This window comes from Aulonocara stuartgranti (assembly GCF_965226115.1).
Source record: "Aulonocara stuartgranti genome assembly, chromosome: 16".
NCBI classification, from domain to species: domain Eukaryota; kingdom Metazoa; phylum Chordata; class Actinopteri; order Cichliformes; family Cichlidae; genus Aulonocara; species Aulonocara stuartgranti.
The window spans coordinates 37723790-37745038 of NC_138952.1; the positions used below are offsets into that span (position 1 = coordinate 37723790).

At 41.6% G+C, this 21249-nt stretch overlaps 2 protein-coding genes across 2 annotated transcripts in view; both read right to left on the reverse strand.

Annotated features, from left to right (window-relative positions):
- LOC309691232 (trace amine-associated receptor 8a-like) overlaps positions 1 to 7150 on the reverse strand; it is a gene marked incomplete at both ends in the record, with an annotated part of 70936 nt that extends 63786 nt beyond the window's left edge. Inside the window, one exon of the mRNA XM_082508822.1 lies at positions 6987 to 7150. Within this exon, the coding sequence (XP_082364948.1) occupies positions 6987 to 7150 (164 nt within the window). The remainder of the gene's footprint in view (positions 1 to 6986) is intronic.
- A 12537-nt stretch (positions 7151 to 19687) lies between these two features.
- LOC309691233 (trace amine-associated receptor 13c-like) lies at positions 19688 to 20929 on the reverse strand (the record flags this gene model as incomplete). Its single annotated transcript, XM_082508823.1, has 2 exons — positions 20667 to 20929; positions 19688 to 20501 (listed from the first exon to the last, which is right to left on the reverse strand). Exons 1-2 carry the CDS (start codon positions 20828 to 20830, stop codon positions 19688 to 19690), a joined length of 978 nt encoding a protein of 325 aa, XP_082364949.1. The 5' UTR covers positions 20831 to 20929.
- Positions 20930 to 21249: the final 320 nt, after the last annotated feature.

Sequence of the window (21249 nt, forward strand, 5' to 3'; positions counted from 1 at the left end):
TTTCCTGCGCTCACCATGCAAGACGCTCTCACTGAAATGCGAACAGAAATAACTGCGCTGCAGAGTGAACTGACAAGATTGAAACCCCAGAAAGTAGACCCACCAGTAGATGTTCAAAAGGATCTGGTCACAGAACTAAAGGCACAAATCAGTCAGCTTCAAAGCCATCTCGCAACATTAACCCTGAACCCTCCTAGGAAAAAGTCTAACCCTCCAAAAGTTAATGCTAAGACCAACTCTCAAGTACCCGAACGAACCCCTTTGAAATCTCAAGCTGCGAAGAGTAGGCCCAAGCCTGGTTACTGTTTCCAGTGTGGCGAAGACGGCCATATTGCCTCTGTGTGCCCAAATGACCCAAACCCGTCTTTAGTCACTGACAAAAGGAAACAGTTGAAAGAAAAACAGTTGCTGTGGGATAGACAAAACAATCAAACACAGCCTTTAAACTAAAGGGAGCCCTCATTGCGGGACAAATGGGTGCTACGGATAAAACTAGTCCCACCAAACCTTCACATAAACCCAAAAAACGATTCTCAAACAATAAATCAGCCACTGTGAAACTACCCAAGGGTCTAATTGGAGCTAAGTACACTGCTCAAGTAAAAATCAATGACCAAACTTGCAACTGCCTTCTTGATACTGGATCGCAAGTGACCACAGTGTCCCGATCGTTCTATGAAAACAATCTTGCAGACCTTGAAATCCATCCAATACAGGACTTGCTAGAAGTCGAAGCTGCAAATGGTCCGAATGTTCCATATTCAGGCTATATTTGTGTCGACATTACCTTTCCAAAGAACTGTTTTGGTACTGAACTTACTGTGTCTTCTCTTGCATTAATTGTTCCAGACACACGTGCTAGTGTTCAGTCTTCTCTCTTAATTGGCACTAACACTCTTGACCTTGTCTTTGAAAGCCTCTCCTTGGCTAATACAGACCTCAGTATCCTGTCTTATGGTTATAGAGTAGTGCTGAGCGTGTTACAACAAAGACACAAGCAGAAAGAGGATGACAGCCTTGGTATTGTCACTCTGTCAGGGAAAGAGCCTGAAGTCATTCCTGCAGGCCAAAGTCGAGTGTTAGAGGGTTTAGTCAACGCAAAAACTGAACACTCAGGCGGGTGGGTAGTAGTCGAGACCCCCTCTACATCCTCCTTGCCAGGTGGAGTCTTGGTCACCAACTGTCTACTTACCCTTGCTGAGAAACGCTCACAAAAGCTTCCAGTGGTCCTGCGAAATGAAAGTAAGCATGACATAGTTATCCCTGCGAAAAGTGTCATTGCTGAAATGCATGCTATTCAAGAGATCATACCAAACAGTCAGACCACAGAGCAGTCCAAACAGACTCCCAGCTCAAATCCTGCTGAGCTTAATCTTAACTTTGCTGATTCTCCAGTCCCTGCTGAATGGAAAGAACGAATCACACAAAAGTTAAGTGCTATGTCGGAGGTTTTCGCACTACACGATACAGACTTTGGTTGCACTAACAAAGTAAAACACCAAATCAAACTGAGCGATGAAACCCCCTTTAAGCACAGACCCCGTCCCGTACGACCACAAGATCTTGACGCCGTATGGAGGCTTTTGCAGGAACTAAGCAACGCAGGTGTCATTCGCGAATCCGAGTCGCCATTTTCCTCACCGATAGTGGTGGTAAGGAAGAAGAACGGAGACGTAAGACTCTGTGTAGATTACCGTAAGTTGAATCTGAACATCAAAGACGCCTACGCGCTTCCTAACTTGGAAGAAGTGTTCTCCGCCTTGACAGGATCGAAGTGGTTCTCGGTCCTTGACCTCAAAAGTGGGTACTACCAGATCGAGGTCGATAAGGCAGATAAGCATAAAACAGCCTTCGTATGTCCGATGGGGTTCTTCAAGTTCAACCGGATGCCCCAAGGCATAACAAATGCTCCCAGCACATTTCAAAGGCTGATGGAGAAATGTATGGGTGACATCAACCTTAAGGAAGTCCTGGTCTATCTAGACGACCTTATAGTTTACTCTGAAACCCTCGAACAACACGAGACCCGCCTTCTCCATGTGCTTAATCGTCTCAAAGAATACGGTCTGAAGCTATCGCCTGAAAAATGTATGTTTTTTCAGACGTCAGTTCGGTACTTAGGGCACATTGTCTCCCAGAACGGTGTAGAAACAGACCCCGAGAAAGTAGCAGCGTAAAAACATGGCCAAGTCCCAAGAACTTGAAAGAACTCCGCTCCTTCTTAGGGTTTGTAGGGTATTATAGGCGGTTTATTAAGGACTTTTCTAAGATCGTAAAACCCCTTACCAACCTAACTGCCGGATACCCCCCACTGCGAAAAAACAATGGCTCTAAGTCCAACTACGTCCAATACTCTCAGCCAAAAGCTCCTTTCGGGGAGAGATGGACAGAGAGTTGTCAGAAAGCATTTGAGGCGATTATAGACAAACTGACTTCTGCCCCAATTTTAGGCTTTGCCGATCCCAAGTTGCCTTATGTATTACATACAGATGCAAGCACAATCGGGTTAGGGGCAGCTCTTTATCAAGAGCAGGAGGGAGAGTTGCGAGTAATTGCATACGCAAGTAGAGGACTATCAAAAAGCGAAAGCCGTTATCCTGCTCATAAGCTTGAGTTTCTTGCCCTCAAATGGGCTGTAACGGAAAATTTTTGTGATTACTTGTATGGCAGTCCTTTCACAGTAATAACTGACAGTAACCCTCTAACTTACATTACGTGCTATGTTAACCCTTGGATGCACAACCTACCAGTACCTACACTCTTCCACGAGTGGGGTCAAAAATGACCCCAAATAGAAACAATGCATTTTGCTATAAACTCGGTTGTTATTCTTCAAAATCTTTAAAACAAAGAGTTGTAATATTTTCATATTTGAGGTATTCCTCATAAAACATGATTGTGCCATGAGGCATTTTTATTTATTTTTTTCATTAATTTTAAGAAATTGCAGTTTTTGCATCACTTGTATCACTTTTGTATGCTTGCTCTGCACATACTGCAGAAGCTGGGCCTTCCCTCTAAAAGGCACAAGTTGTTCATCCACTGTAACACAATCACTGAGGATGAATTTCTGCCTGCAGTTGACCAGGAACAGGCCCCATATGTAGCGGAAAGCTGCCATGTGGTTTGTTTTCAGTCGGTAGGTTCTGCTCCTCTGTGTCTGACTGGCCTTGTTCAGTGGGGGGGGGGCATAGTCTTTGTCCTCTATATCTGAGATGTCAGATTCTCAGTCAGTGCATCCAATGGGCTCTTCATCCCATCCGTCCTGGATCATTTGTAGGGCAAGGTCCACAGCTGGCCTCATAGCAGCCATGTTACTTTAAATATAAAAAAAATATTAAAAATCAGAAAGGACAATGTTTGAAATGCACAGGAAACTATAAACAGGGCTGCACATAAATGGTCCTGAGGTGCGCATTTGCTGTCAAAATAAAAGACGCGTACGAGATAAGAAGTTGCGACGCTCGTTTGAGTAAATTAGATGTTCTGGAGGAGGACAGACATTTGTTCAGAACTCTTAAAGATGTCGAAAAAGCTCCGTAAGCACTTACTTTGGTGTTCCTCCACCACAAAAGAGGCACGTATTCTCTGAATTTCGAGGAATACTTTTATTTTGATAGCGAATGCGCACCTGCGGACCACTTATGTGCACTATAGATCATATACAGTATGTTACTGTGTAAAAATTAATTCTTGATCCATCAGATGTGTAAGTGGGGCAGTCAGAGTTGCTAAGAATGAAAGTTTCATCGAAGATTCCATAGGAACTGCTTGGGGTCATTTGTGACCCCACTTGTGGAAGAGTGGGGTAGTGATACAAAAACTGCATTTTTTTTAAATGAATGAAAAAATAAATAAAAATGCAAATGGCCTCATGTTACAAACATATTTTATGAGGAGTACCTGGAATATGAATATATTACAACTATGCATTTTAAAAATTTTGAACAAAAAACAACCCATGGGGTCATTTTTGACCCCACGTGTGCATCTAAGGGTTAAAACTTTCGCCACACATGAGAAACAAGAAACTCAATGATCTATTAGTTTCACTCATTCAGAACCCCTCTCCAGCATTCTGTTCACCCCTACTATAATTCAGTCATTTTTACTAATATAATACTAGTCCACTAGTCTACATATCACTTTTCATCTCACTACGTGAACCGGACAAGATGATAAAACAGAAACACATGCTTATGATGCTGTCTGGTCTTCATGAGCTTTATTGTATGTGTGTATGTGTTAGTAGGATTAATGCATTTTCTGTTTGTGTGTGTGACTTTCTGTACCTTTCTCTTGGCAGTGCTTCAGACACCTTCTCAATTTTCCCACTTAAAGCAGTCAGTTTTTCTCCCAGGTTTGCTAACCCAATTTTGATTTCCCACACTAAACAACCTCACCTGCTCCTTCCACTCTGGTTTCCTCTCCCCCTTGCAGCAGTCTTGTGGCAGTTTTCCTCTTCAGCTTGGTCCTGTGCAATCCACAAATTCATATTCCGGGGCTTTCATCAGGCGCCCTGGGTGTCCTGGCTGTCGACAGACTTTGGTGTGTCCTCCCCCTCCTGGGTGGAAGGCCAGTACTTGGGATCCAGCTCTGAAGGACCAAATAAATGTTGGGTCTGCACTCGCAGGCCCCGTTGGTTCAGAGACTTATCACCGTGAACAAAGCAAGGCAATTCTTCTCAGTCAGTTTACACTTGCTGCACAAGGGAAGCCTGGTCGGCTCTTGGAGCTGAAAGCTCCTCACCTGATCCCAGTCAACTTCAACTACCAGTGTCCCCTTGCTGCCTCTTATTCAGTGACAAACATTTACACAAACACCCATTGCAAAACCATAGATGGTGTGTATCATAACAGTTAAAAGCACTGCGTGTGGTGTGTGTGTATGCATGTGCAAGCATGTGTGTGTGTGTGTGTGTGGGTGCGTGTGCGTGTGTATACATGTGTGCGTGTGTGTGTGTGTGTGTGTGTGTGTGTGTGTGTGTGTGTGGGTGCGTGTGTGTGTGAGTGTGTATACGTGTGTGCGTGTGTGTGTGTGTGTGTGTGCGTGTGTGTGTACAAAACACTACTTTCTGCAGTACAATACTGTTCAACTGATGCTGTCAAGGGTATGGTTTAAAGCTGTTCTGCAGCAATGGAGGTTGAAGAGGCCTTGAAAGCTGCTGCTACTAACTCCAACAGGTATTCCAACTTTTCTGGATGACTTACAGCCCCCTCTGTCTGCATAAAAGCAGTGCTGGAACACACTGTGGTACCATACCCTTGTCAGCATCAGTTGAACAGTATTGTACTGCAGAAAGTAGTGTTTTGCAAGAAAAATCCAATTAACAATGGAAGAGAGATGGACCATCATAACACTTATAAATGTAGGTCTGTCCTACAGAGAAATTGCAAAGAAAATAAAGGTCTCAGTGAGTACAGTTTCCTTCACCATCCAAAGTCTCAGAAACAAATGTGCAATGAGACATTAAACTGCATAATATTCAATAAAAAAAAGGAAAAATTGTGTTCAAAAACTTTTGACCGGCAGTGTACATATACACATATATATATACTAGCAGGCAAAAGTGGCTATTTTTAAGAATCTAAAATGCAAGAAATGCAAGAAAAAACATTGTTTAACTGTTTTTTTACTTGTTTTTTAAAACATTACTTCCTAATATTGTTGATGGCTGTCCTTCAAGCCTATGAAAACATTACAAAATAAAGAGTATATGCTAATGTCTGCGGTCACAGAAAGTGCTTGAGAAAGTATTTTATCTTAATTTAGAGTACAAAGTACCAGGAAACTGTTTTTTGTAATTGCAAGTACTCATGTGCAAGCAGATACATATATAAATATGTTTGCTAACATATTGCTTTATCTGAACTTTCAAGTCTTCATTGTGACTAAGTACATTGTCCTGTTTATGGGTACGGTTTTAAAAAGTGTTCTTAATGCATGTTAGTCTCACGGGAGTCAGGCTGCAGTATTTGAAGAGTAGCAATAAGTTTGATTGACTTTCTGAACCAGGGATAAAAAAAGACATAAATGATAGGGTTTAGGCAAGAGTTAAAGTACACCAAACAAATTACAAAGGCAGCAGATGAAGCATTTAGGAAGTTATCTTGGCCTGTGAGAGCAACGCAGTAATATGGGCACATACATATAAGAAACACAACTACAACAACACCAAGAGTACGGGCTGCTTTCAGCTCCGATTTCGTAACAGTTACTGTTACTGATCGCTGGTGAGTGACTGCAAGTTGACACCTCATGGCACGAGCCTGAGACACAGCCACCACAAACACTCTCAGATACAGAACTACAATCACAGTAATGGGAACAATGAAGGAAAACAAAAGATCAAAAAGCCCAGCAATGTAGTTAACGACAAAGACACACTCTCCAATGCAGGAGTTATACTTTCCTGGTTGTTTCAAGTTATCCTTCACAATCAAACTCTGAAAGATCACAGAAAAAAACCAACACAAACTTATACATATATTAACTCTTTGTTGTGTGATTTGGGTGGAGTAATGCAGAGGGTAACAAATAGCCAAATACCTATCAGCAGATATGATCACCATGGTTCCTACTGAGGCTGAAGTAATAATGAATGCTAGATACTGATACAGAGTGCACATGATGTCACCGAGGAACCAGCATCCATCGATGAGCACTATTTGAAAGAACATAAGGAGACCTACAAAGAAATCAGCGACAGCCAGAGAGAGAAGGAGGAAGTTGGTGGGGGTGTGGAGCTGCCTGGAGAGAAAAAGGAGCATCATATTTAGTTTCCTGCATCAAAAGTGCATGTGGATGCACATACAAGGAAAATTGAAATAGAAATGCACTTCATTAAAAAAAGGTCTACTCTTACTTGTAGGTACAGATCATATTATGGCTTTAATTACTATTACTGCTATGTTGCTACACAGCACAATTAACTAAACTATTAAAATAATTATTCAATATTTGGAGATAATGAAACATTTTCATACCTGAAGTGTGAGATGGAGATAATGACCAGCAGGTTAAGAATCACAGTAAGCAAAGAAATGAAGGAGAGCAAAATGTAAGTCAGCATGATCTCAAAGTGAGGACGCTTTGGCCTGATGCAGGAGATATTAAGGAGTTTTGGAAAGCAGAGTTCAGGTTCCTCCATCATCACAATGAGGCGAGCTGCTAATCATATTCTGTGTCATACAGCATATATCTTTGTCCTCCCCTTTTTATTAAATGCCACACCTTCAGAAGCAAAAATAGTACTAAGTGATAGAAATATGTAAATAGCAGGGGTGGGACTCAATTAAAAAGACAATCTTATTAATTACAGGCTTCGTAATGAATTAATCTTGATTAATCGCAGTTAATTGCTCAAAAAAAATTGCCTCAAAGCACAAATCTTTTTTTTTTTTATTTAAAAGGATTTTAGTGGCTGACAGAATCAAATAATAGACATGGACATGGGGGGTTGGACAACTCCAAGGTGTGATGCAGGTGGCAGAAAGCAGGTAAGACCACTGAATATGAGACATATGTCTCACCTCCAAGAAGCTCAGTCACAAACCTGTAGTAGACAGTTCAGGAAAGTCTATATTAATCTCCACAATAATTGTCAACTATAGAGCTTTTTGAAGAAACAGTAACAATAAGTTAAAAAATAGTTTTATTTACCTGCATGGGTCAAGGACAGTGGCCAGCTTTTGGAGTTTCGCCAGGCTAGCTTGTACTTACTTTTCCCTGGAACACTCTCTCACAGTCTGTTCTCTAAAACCTAAAAGAGGAATTATGGATTTGATCAACTGGTCTCTGAATGCAATTGACACCCCTTCTCAACGAGAAGTCTGGGCTCGGGTGAGCCTGAGTGCTGAAGATATCTACCTATTCAGAACCATGGTAACAGGGTTCTGGCTGATCGGAGCTGGCTTGGCCCTGACTTATCGAAGAATTAAGGAAGCAGAACCGGTTGTTCAAACCCCCACAAGGCTGCCCGCTGGGATTGAAATGATGGGATGAGGCGTGCAGCACGGAGAAGATCTTGGAGAACACACAGTTGCCGTGAATACTCAGAACAAGACCTCTGAGTGAAAAACTGGATTACATCTGGAGGGGCTAGCTCGAATAACACCTTTGAGTGCAAATTCGATCACATCTTGGGGAAGTGCACTGTGGTCGTGAATTCTCAGAACCTGCTCTTTGGGCAAAAAGAATGACAACATCACAGAACGTAAGTTTGGATAACGTCATAGAAAGCTCACGGCTCTCCAACGGGAGATTGAGAGACCAGTGTTGGACTGTTAGAACAGCTTTGAAATTCATATGAGTTGTTTGCACTAAAGTAAAAACCATCATCACTTCATGCGGAGACCCCTTCGGCGCCAGCTGCGGCCTCAAGGCTGGAGCTGAACAACAACACCCTGATAACGACTGTGTTGAGTCTGTTCCCCCCATTCCATGCAAGGTCACCTGGGTTGGCTGGCAGAGTGTTTACTTAGCCTGGCGGGGCGAAGGACACTGTCTCAGCTGAACTCTGGACACACACACACATACATTGATACACACTGATCCCCCCTCCCTTTCCAAACGCCTTCGATGCTTGTCCCCTCCCGGGGAAGATGGCGGTCGACTGGACCAGCGCAGACATGCTGCGGGACCGGATGCGCTGTCTACACCAGCTCTCTCTTACCCTTTACCCGCCCCTGTTGCTTGTCTTGTGTTTCTATGGTGTATTGATAGTCATGTGCTTTTTGTGCTGAGGTGTTTTTTCTGTTATCAAACTGTTCTCTCACTAGGAGCTCAGTCTGAGTGGAGTTTTTTTTCTCCTCCTCTCACCTCATGTTATGTATTTTCGTTGTTTTTTTCCTATCAGCCTACCTTTCTGACATGTCTCCCCAATGTGATGTTTGTGTAAAGTTGGTCAGAAGAATCCTTTGTAAGTGCGCATGCGCCATTAGCGTGCTCAGAGTAAATCATATCACAGAATATGATGAGCGTATGTTGAGGTGAACTGAAGAGGAGGAGAGGGACGGGTGCTGCTACGGCGAGACAGAAGTCTCTCACGGAGTCCTTTAGTGCTGCAGGCAGGCAACGTGTTCAAATAGCACAACTTCAGTTTTTTATTTCTATGTGATGAACTCTGCATTATTAAGTGATAAGAACAAGTAGTCTGATGTCCTGTAATCATTATGAAGCTATATTATTATATTATTACTACAATTACATAATACAATTATATATGAAATACAATGAAATATTATTGGTATCGGATCAGTATCGTCGATACCACCCTGAATGTTACTTGGTATCGGATCAGGAAATCAGTGATATCGCACATCAGTACTGGTTCTCAATCTCATGTCTCATAATGACATGAATATATATATATATATATATATATATATATATATATATATATATATATATATATATATATATATATATATATATATATATAAACACGCCCCTGCTTGCACCCTGCTGTTATGTGCTGGATTGTCTCTGGGGCATCTTTACACAGCCTGCACCTGGGGTCTTGCCTGGTGTGATAGAGCCCAGCCTCTATGGATCTTGTACTCAGAGCTTGTTCTTGTGCTGCCATGATTAGTGCCTCTGTGCTGTCTTTCAGTCCAGCTTTGTCCAGCCACTGGTAGGATTTCTGGATATCAGCCACCTCCTCTATCTGCCGGTGGTACATACCGTGCAGGGGCCTGTCCTTCCATGATGGTTCCTCATCTCCCTCCTCTTTCTTGGGTTTCTGCTGCCTGAGGTATTCACTGAGCTGGACTGAAAGACAGCACAGAGGCCATCCTACAATGCTGTGATTGTAGCCATTCCCCACTTTCTGTGAATGGTACTCATGGCCATTGATCAGTAGGCTTTGATTAGTTGTCATTGATCAATGGTCATAAGAATTTGCATACTAACAATCATGGAACTAACCCCCCAGCACATTGTTCATTCAGTGGCGCTAGTTTCCTTCACTATGCAAATGTACTGTTTATAAGGTTGGGGAAACCTGCAGTCAGCTGAGACTGAAGAAGTCACTTGGATGAGTGACGAAACGTTTCTCCAACTGAAAACGTCCAGATGAACAGAATCAACCTTTTGGGATTTACTTACCTGGATGATTAAGCACGCATCAAGACGTTATTTTATTAAAAATTTTAAAATGTTAGCAGCACAAACAAACATTTTTGCAGTACAAACAAACATTTTTGCACCACAAACCAGCACAAACGTAGCACAAACGTTTGATATCAATTTTGTTTGATTTGGGTAATGTGAGGGGGCTGGTTGAACTTTTGACCTTTACCTTTTCATTAATACCTTTAAAACAGAGGCAGCACAAAGGAAAATTTTAGCAGCACAAACCAGCACAAACGTAGCACAGTTGATTGACACCCATTTTGTTTGATTTGGGTAATGTGGGGGGGGGGGGGGGGGGGGGGGGGCTGGTTGACCTCTGATGACCTCTAGAAATTTTTATTAATATCTTTAAAATGATAGCAGCACAAACGAAAATTTTTGCAGCACAAACCAGCACAAACATAGCTCAACTGATTGACACCAATTTTGTTTGATTCCATTAATATGGGGGGGGGCTGGTTGACCTCTGATGACCTCTGGAAATTTTGTAAAAGCTGTGGTCACACTCCAAAGTGTAGGGTTTGGATTAAGGCCACTTGTTGTTTCAGCCATCCTGGAATTTTGGGATATTGCTTGTAGGTTTTGTTTTGGTTTTTTTCCTCAACTTTTTTTCTCTTCCCTTTACATTTATTTATAACGAAAATTTTTGCAGCACAAACCAGCACAAACGTAGCACAAACGTTTGATACCACTTTTGTTGGATTTGAAGAAGGTGGGGGGGCCAACTTCACTCACATCTGCAGAGAGTGATCCATATGGCAGAACGCTGCTGCAGGACTGCTCTCCCTTCCCTACAGGACATTTATGTCAGGAGATGCTGGACTAGGGCAACTTGGATTTTGAAGGACCCGTCCCATCCCAGCAATGAACTGTTCCAGCTTCTGAAATCAGGCAGAAGGTTCCGCACCATCTGAACAAGAACAGAGAGGCTCAAGAGAAGTTTTTATCCTCAGGCCATTCGTGTGTTGAATCATCTCCCCCCCCCCCATCATTCTTAAGTGACTGAGATAGGACTCCTTACCACTTTCTGATATCATCCTGATCCTTCTGGCCTCGCTATAGCACAAGACACTTTAACACCCTTCCCACGCAATGTACACAAGCTTTAAATTTCCAGATTGTTTTATTTTATTTTATTTCTATTTATATAATGTACATAACTCACCCACTTGCTACACATAATGTCCTCTTTGTGTATACTCATTCACTGTATATAAAGTTCTGTCTGTCTCTCTCTCTTTTTTCTTTGAACAGTCGAGGAGCAGGTCACATTTCACCGCGTGTTATACCTGTACAACCATGTACGTGACAAATAAAGAATCTTGAAAATCTTGAATCTTTAAAATGCACCCAACCCCTACGGTGTCTCCTGCAGGTGGTGGGCCTGCAGGAGGATGGGCCCATGTCCCCTTTTCGGGCTGTGCCTGGCCGGGCCCCATGGACTAAAGCCCGGCCACCACACGCTTGCCATCCCCAGGCCTAGCTGAAGCGCGGGGCCCCCAGTAACCCTATCCTAAGCAGGGTAAACTTTTCCCTCAGTGATGTCTTGATGCATGCTCAATCATCCAGGAAAGTAAATCTCCAAAAGTTAATTCTCTTAATTCTCATTTTCAGTGGGAGAAACGTTTCGTCACTCATCCAAGTGACTTCTTCAGTCTCAACTGACTGCATGTTTCCCCAATCTTATAAACAGTACATTTGCATATTGATTGAAATTAGTCCCACTGAGGGAACAGTGGGCTGGGAGGTCAGTTCCTTCATCATAATTATGAAAATTCAAACATGACCACTGATGAACAACCACTGATCAGAGCCCACTGATCAAAGACCACTGATCAATGAACATTAGTACCATTCACAGAAAGTTGGGGAATGGCTGCAATCACTATAATGAGAAAAAAAATTTCACTGCTCAGAGATGAAAATTCTTATGTGCCCTTGTAAAAAGACCCAGGAAGTGGTTACAGGAAGAGGGTGATAGACTGTCTGAAGCAGTTAGAACGAGACAGTGCTATTCACCAGACCTCATGGGGCGGGACCTCTCTCATTGGCCATGGTCCAGATATTTCTGTAGTCCTTCGTGTGCATGTTTGTAAGTGCAGGCAGAAAGAGAGACGTGAGTAGCTTGAATACAGCGATAACAATTAATTAAATCCTTTTAACATGAAGAAACCTCCAGCAGAACCAGGCTCAGGAGGGGCGGGGCCATCTGCTGCGACCGGTAGAGGTGAGAGAAAGAAGACAGGATAAAGACATGCTGTGGAAGAGAGCCAGAGATTAATAACAGTGTACGATTCAATGCAGAGAGGTCTATTAACACATAGTGTGTGAAAAAGGTGACTGAAAGGACAAACTCAATGCATCATGGGAATGGGAAGCCTAATCTTAAAAGTAGAGATAGTGTCTTACATAGTAAAGAAGTAGCTCGGGAACTCAGTATAGGAACAGCGATAGGTTAAAGACATTTTCTACAATACAGAGGATTTCATCATCCGCAGTTTGTGAAAACTGCAGTTAAAAAACAAATCAGTAAATTCACAAATGATGGACTCTTTTTGGAGGTACGCTTCATGTACTGATTAACATACACTTAATCGAGTAAAGATGGCGCCAGTGTGTACGGCAGGCCGTCCTCGTCTCTGTTGTCGATCTCTTTTCCTTGATATTTGTTTATTATTTGTTATCTTTCTGGCACTATGCTCCCCAGATGGTTATGCATTAATCACCTATGACCGGGATACTTTGTTAAATCTTCGTTTCCCCCCCCTATGCTGGGTTGGATCAAGGCTGGAATTTTGGAGATGCTACCTTTCCACGTATCATCTCTTCTACTGGTTCAGTGTGTGAATGTGTGTGTGAATGGGTGGATGACTGGATATGTAAAGCGCTTTGGGGTCCTTAGGGACTAGTAAAGCGCTATATAAATACAGGCCATTTACCATTTACCATTTCATATGTAAAATTGATTTAAATTCTAAAGGCTGTCATCGCCCTGTACGTATCATTAACTCTGAGACAGTGGCTAACTTTACTACGACCTTTCTAAACTTTGCCTTTTTTGATTCAGACTTCACTGATACGAACTGTTACACAGCTCCATTGGTTGATGATTTTGCCAACGCTATGCTATCCACCTGTCGTTCCATCTTAGATACTGTGGCCCCTATAAAGATGAAACGTCCCAGAACTTCTCATAAACCATGGCTAAATGACACTATACGAGCCTTACGTCGTGCCTGCCGTCAATCTGAAAGGAGGTGGAAAAAAGACAGGCTTCAGATATCCTATGACATTCTTTGTAGGAGCCGCTTTCTCTACCAGAACTCTGTAAAGGCAGCTAAAGCAGCTTTCCTATCAAACATTATTGAGACTAATAGCCACAACCCCCGAATGTTATTCAAAAATTTTAATTCAGTGATAAATCCCTGTCCGGACTGTTCGAGTTCGGCCTCTCAGGCTCTCTGTGAGCAATTTCTTAATCATTTTAGTGGAAAAGTTTTATTACTGAAGGCTTCACACTCTCACTCTCTTGTGCTGAATCCTGTTCTGGTTTTAGGATGCATGTCCACCTTTTCTCACTTTGAGCTGTTATCACTCCCCACTCTTAAGGGAATAATTGAACAACTGAGAAACTCAAACTCTGTGCACGATATCCTTCCATCCCGAATTATCAAGGAAGGTTTTGAGGAAATTGGGCCTTGCATCTTATTCTTAATGAATTTATCATTGTTAGTGGACTGTGTCCCGACTGCCTTTAAACATGCGGTAGTGCACCCTGTTCTTAAAAAAAGTAATTTTGATCAGAAAGACCCTACCAATTATAGGCCAATCTCGAAGCTTCCGTTTTTATCAAAAAACTTTAGAGAAAGCCGTCTTTCTCCAAATACAGGCTTACTTAATTGCAAATAATATCACTGACAAATACCAGTCTGGCTTTAAGCCACACCATAGCACTGAAACGGCCCTGCTAAGGGTCTATAATGATCTTCTTGTATTTGCTGACTCTGGTCGCCCTGCCGTTTTAGTTTTATTGTATCTGTCTTCAGCCTTTGACATGGTTGATCATAATATACTCTTGAGGAGGCTAGAGCATGTTGTAGGCATCAAGGGTTCTGGCCTTAACTGGTTTAATTCTTACCTCACAGATACAGTATATGGATCCACACCTCTGAGTGTTTAATACAACACTGTTGAGTGTTAAATTAACACTTTTGACAGTGTTATATGTTTAAAAGTAACCTAGTCAGTTTTGAAGATTAACAAAGACTAACACTGAGCAGTGCTGATTTGCTAACACTGGAATATTTCTAACATTTTAAGTTATTTTCCAGTGTTAGAAAATCAGCACTGCTCAGTGTTAGCCATTGTTAATCTTCAAAACTGACTAGGTTACTTTTAAACATATAACACTGTATATTTTTATATATTTTATTTATTGTTTACTCTATTTAATTTGTAAAATATGTGTACACACACACACACACACACACACACACACACACGTAGAAAAATATTTAGTATACACATCCAGAAATGCATATACTATTATATATTGTACATATATTTATTAGTTTCAGATGTAGCCATTCTTGTATTTTGCTTGTTTACATTATTGTATTTTGCACAACTCTGTTGCTTGTGAAGCTCGCACACAAGAATTTCACTCACATGTGCTGTACCAATGTACCTGCACATGTGATGTGACAACAAAAGTGATTTGATTTGATTTTTAATTTGATTTGATTTGATTTGAAAGTGTTAATTTAACACTCAACAGTGTTGTATTTAACACTCAGAGGTTTGGACCCATATAGACACTCTCCAGTGTTAATTTAACACTGGAAAGTTTGCTGTGTACTTGCGGTGAGAACGCCGCCGAACAAAGTAATTTTTTAATCGCGGAAACGATCGACTCGTTACTGACAACTAAAAGGTTGCTTTTGGTAGATGTTAAGGACACTTACTGCTGAGGTGATACAATTTTATAGACGAATGGAGGGGAGAAAACGCTTTGTTTTCCAACGCCGTTCTAAACGCCATCAGCTTACAGCCACAGAAGAGGTCGAACCTGAAAGTATCCCTCCACAGCCAGTTTTCATACTTGCCGCGACGTGGAAGGAGCAAATCAGGAGAGGGGCCTCAAATCAGCGGACGTGGGTCATGTGACAATGCGTAGGTGATATGGGTTACACCATTCCTACAAAACTGCTCAAAGAAATCCTGCCATTAATTAATTCTTCGACCTTAAATATGATCAATCTATCTCTAATAATCAGCTATGTACCACAGGCCTTCAAGCTTCCTGTAGTTAAACCTTTACTCAAAAAGCATCTCTAGACCCAGCAGTCTTAGCTAATTATAGGCCAATCTCCAACCTTCCTTTCATGTCAAACATCCTTGAAAGAGTAGTTGTCAAACAGCTAACAGATCATCTGCAGAGGAATGGTTTATTTGAAGAGTTTCAGTCAGATTTCAGAGCTCATCACAGCACAGAAACAGCTTTAGTGAAGGTTACAAATGATCTTCTTATGGCCTCTGACAGTGGACTCATCTCTGTGCTTGTCCTGCTAGACCTCAGTGCAGCGTTTGATACTGTCGACCATAATATCCTATTAGAGGGGTTAGAACATGCTGTAGGTATTACAGGTACTGCGCTGCAGTGGTTTGTATCATATCTATCTAATAGACTCCAGTTTGTGCATGTAAATGGAGAGTCCTCTTCACACACTGAGGTTAATTATGGAGTTCCACAGGGTTCAGTGCTAGGACCAATTCTGTTTACATTATACATGCTTCCCTTAGGCAGCATCATTAGAAGACATAGCATACATTTTCACTGCTATGCAGATGACACCCAGCTCTATCTGTCCATGAAGCCAGATAACACACACCAATGAGTTAAACTGCAGGAATGTCTTAAAGACATAAAGACCTGGATGGCCGCTAACTTTCTGCTTCTTAATTCAGATCAAACTGAGGTTATTGTACTCGGCCCTGAAAATCTTAGAAATATGGTATCTAAGCAGATTCTTACTCTGGATGGCATTACCTTGGCCTCCAGTAACGCTGTGAGGAACCTTGGAGTCATTTTTGACCAGGACATGGCCTGTGGTAAATGGCCTGTATTTATATAGCGCTTTTACTAGTCCCTAAGGACCCCAAAGCGCTTTACATATCCAGTCATCCACCCATTCACACACTGGTGATGGCAGCTACATTGTAGCCACAGCCACCCTGGGGCGCACTGACAGAGGCGAGGCTTGCCGGACATGTCCTTCAACGCACATATTAAACAAATATGTAAGCCTGCGTTCTTCCATTTGTGCAACATCTCTAAAATTAGAAATATCCTGTCTCAGAGTGACGCTGAAAAACTAGTTCATGCATTTATTACTTCCAGGCTGGACGACTGTAATTCATTATTATCACAAAGTCCTAAAAACTCCCTGAAAAGCCTTCAGCTAATCCAAAATGCTGCAGCAAGAGTCCTGACAGGGACTAGAAAGAGAGAGCAGATTTCTCCTGTTTTGGCTTCCCTTCATTGGCTTCCTGTTAAATCCAGAATTCAAAATCCTGATCCTCACATACAAATAATCAGGCCCCATCTTATCTTAATGACCTTGTAGTACCATATCACCCTATTAGAGCACTTCGCTCTCGCTCTGCAGGCCTACTTGTTGTTCCTAGAGTATTTAAAAGTAGAATGGGAGGCAGAGCCTTCAGTTTTCAGGCCCCTCTTCTGTGGAACCAGCTTCCAGGTTGGATTCGGGAGACAGACACTATCTCTACTTTCAGGATTAAGATCAAACTTTCCTTTTTGCTAAAGCATATAGTTAGGGCTGGACCAGGTGACCCTGAATCCTCCCTTAGTTATGCTGCAATAGACATAGGCTGCCGGGGGATTCCCATGATGCATTGAGTTTTTCCTTTCCAGTCACCTTTCTCACTCACTATGTATTAACAGACCTCTCTGCATTGAATCATATCTGTTATTAACCTCTGTCTCTCTTCCACAGCATGTCTTTATCCTGTCTTCCTTCTCTCACCCCAACCAATCACAGAAGATGGCCCCGCCCCTCCCTGAGCCTGGTTCTGGCAGAGGTTTCTTCCTGTTAAAAGGGATTTTTTCCTTCCAACTGTCGCCAATGTGCTTGCTCATAAGGGGCAGTGTTGGTCAAGTTACTTGAAAAAAGTAATCAGTAACTAATTACTGATTACTTCCCCAAAAACGTAATCCCGTTACTTTACTGATTACTTATTTTCAAAAGTAATTAATTACTTAGTTACTTAGTTACTTTTTAAAAACACGATTTACAACCTGAATAGGTGATAAAGCGATAGATCTTTCAGCCCAATTCTACTTTTTCTACATAATCCATCATACAAAATGTAATCAAATGGAAAAGTCTCTTTTTTTAATTTGTTTTATCAGTTTTAATCTTTTAACTTTATGCATCAAGCAAAAATTTAATTATATGCAACATTCTCTGACTGGAAGAAATTAGTTTAACATTTAAACTTATTTTCTGCACATTCCAGCACATAAAATAAAATATTTTGTGTGTTTACACTCAGTCTTTCAAATAGATGCAAGTAAAACACAGTACAAAATAAATAAAGTCAAAGACTCAGCGGTCCTGTTGATCTATTTTCACCTGTAAAGCAGGAGTGGGGTAGGCGGAGGTTTACCCTGGTGCAGGTGTGCCGCGGTCAATGGAAGAATCCGCGAGTTTCTCTGTGAGTTTCCCATTACGTCGTAGCTACTCGGTGCTTGTTGGAAGTTTAGGGGGTTTTTTCGCTGTAAAAAGAAGTTTTCTTCCCACGCACAGCGGACACTAATGTTTTTGTCACTTTTTATGGAATCAAACTCAAAGTAAGGTCAGTACTTCCACGCTTTAAACGCTGCACGCTCATACTCTCTCCCGCACTCGATATATGATCCATTGTTGATCTGCACACAGCTGTTGTCACGAACGGCGCACTCGCTTACGTCACTGTCGTGAGACATTCTCGCAAAAATTCACGGTTTTAGTAACGCAGTGTTTTGCTGGATATAAAAAAAAACATCAAATCTGATCTGGTTATTTAAATGCTGCAAACGAAGAATGGATTGGAATAAAAAAAATACATATCCTAACCTTAATTACTGGGGAGAATAATGAATGATGCTCATAGTGAGTAAAAAGTAAACTGACTGCATTTTTTGGAGAGAGATTCACTTTTAATGTGTATGTATAATATAATAGAGATGCATAAAAAACACTCCTGAAAAAGAATAAATTATTACAAATATATTACAAAATATTAAAAAAATATATATATATAAAAATGGAGGCAACTTTGCCTGTGTCAGGAGTAGTGTCGTGGATGAGAGAGGGAGGACCCAAATGCTGGACTCACAGGTAGGTAGGTGAAGGTGGGTGTTTATTGCCGATGGAGAGAACAAACAGAACAGAGGTAGGAAATGGCTGGCTGGATCTGCACACAGCTGTTGTCACGAACGGCGCACTCGCTTACGTCACACGTCACTGTCGTGAGACATTCTCGCAAAAATTCACAGTTTTAGTAACGCAGTAACGCAGCGTTCCTACGGGAAAGTAACGGTAATCTAATTACCGTTTTTGCAATAGTAATCCCTTACTTTACTCGTTACTTGAAAACAGTAATCGGATTACAGTAACGCGTTACAAGTAACGCGTTACTGCCCATCTCTGATAGGGGGTCATGTGATTGTTGGGTTTTTCTCTGTATCTATTATTGTAGGGTCTACTGTACAATATAAAGTGTCTTGAGGCAACTGCTGTTGTGATTTGGTGCTATATAAATAAAACTGAATTGAACGTCTGCCACGGATGTGTATAGGCACTGCTAATGTTAGCATGAACAGATAAGTCCTGCAAGCTTGGAAGTTGTAGTGGGCTGAGCTATCTCTTGTCCCACCTGTTTATATTTCGTTATGGGAGCTGGAGTGGGCAAGTTATTTGCTTGGAGGTCTATCTTTTTGCTTTTCACTGTCAGACACAACGCAGCAACACACTACTTATATGTGCATACATTTTTTTCTACGGTGACTACAAAAAATAGTGCACAGTAAATGAGTAAAAATGTGTTAACTACACATTAATTAAACATTTTGTGCTTTGGGCAAACAAGTGAAAATGAACAGTACCCTATGTTTGTTAGGCTAACATAAAAATGTAAAGATATACTACATATGCACTACAAAGGCTTCTTTCCACTCCATTCACATTATTTCATCTATTATTTAAAGAATCATCAACAAGAAAAAGTGCAGCTGTCATTGTAAAGGACGTCGGCTTTGGGTCTTTTCAAAACATATAAGAAAACCAATGAGTACTTTATTAGTTGTGAGTAGTTTATTTATTTGTGTGTGTGTGTGTGTGTGTGTGTGTGTGTGTGTGTGTGTGTGTGTGTGTGTGTGTGTGTGTGTGTCTGTGTGTGCGTGTGTGCGCGCGCGTGCATGTGTGTGCACATGTGTGTGTGTGTGTGTGTGTGTTTGTTTGTGTGTGATGAAGAGTTTCAAAATCTTGGTCTAACGCATGGTGACTTTAGAAGAGTCAGGCTGCAGTATCTGAAGAGTAACAATGACTTTTATAGATTTTCTGAACCAGGGGTAGAAAAAGACATATATAATGGGGTTCAGACATGAGTTAAAGTAGGCTAAGCATAGAACAAATGTCAGTGATGAAGCACTTGGCAAGCTGTCTTGGCCTGTGAGAGCCACACAGTAATATGGACACATACATATGAGAAACACAACAACAACAATACCAAGAGTCCAGGCTGCTTTCAGCTCCGATTTCTTTGGAGTTACTGTTACTGATCGCTGGTGAGTGACTGCAAGCTGAGACCTCATGGCACGAGCCTGAGACACAGCCACCACAAACACTCTCAGATACAAAACTACAATCACAGTAAAGGGAACAATAAAGGAAAAAGTAACATCAACAAGCCCTGCGATGTAATTAATGACAAAGACACACTCTCCAATGCAAGAGTTATACCTGCCTGGTTGCTCCAGGTTATCCATCAGAATCAGACTTTGAAAGATGACAGAACAGATCCAACACAAACAGACAACAATTTTAACTCTTTGTTGTGTGATCTTGGTGGAGTAATGCAGAGGGTAACAAATAGCCAAATATCGATCAACAGATATGATCACCATGGTTCCTATGGAGGCCGAGGTGATGACATATGCTAGGTATTGATACAGAGTGCACATGATGTCACCGAGGAACCAGCAGCCATCTATGAGCACAATTTGGAAGAACAAGAGGAGGCCCACATAGAAATCAGCGACAGCCAGAGAAAGGAGCAGGAGGTTGGTGGGGGTGTGGAGCTGCCTGAATAGGGAGAGAAAACACAATATTTTATATTTAGTTTGCTCTATCAAGTGCTATTCAAATTTAAGTATATAGTGCAGAGGCTTAAAAAGAAAAGAAATACTATCTGTGAAAAGAAATGTCTTTCTTACTGCTTGAGATCAATTCAGTTTGATATCTTTCTACCTGAAATGTGAGACAGAGATGATGACCAACAGGTTAAGAATCACAGTAAGCAGAGAAATGAAGGACAGCAAAATATAAGTCAGCATGATCTCAAAGTGTGGACGCCTGGGCCTCATGCAGGAGGTGTTAAAGAGTTGTTGAAAGCAGAGTTCAGCTTCCTCCATCACTGCTGGAAGAACGGCAAACTGAACTAAAATGTGTCTGCCGTCTTTATATTCATCCTCCCCTCCTTCTTCCACACCTCTGTTGTTGTTGCTGGTGTGGTTTTTCTATTCCTATAATATACTGTGTGACAGCATACTGTCACCTCATAGTAAAACAGTTCTCAATTTTTGGTCCACTGGGGCTTTTCTGCCCCATGTGTTCTTACTTACTTCCATAGTCCAGTGATATGGATGTTAGGTGAGTACCATTGAGTGGATGATGGCAAACTGTCATTTATCCTGAAAGGGAAGGCTGAGTGGTTAAGGCTTGACAGTTGGACCTAATCGGCTCCCTTGACCTGCTCTGAAGGTCCTCTGAGAGCTGGAAGGTCACTGCAACCAGGGTGACAAAGCCCTAAAACTGGCTAAGAAGTTATAAT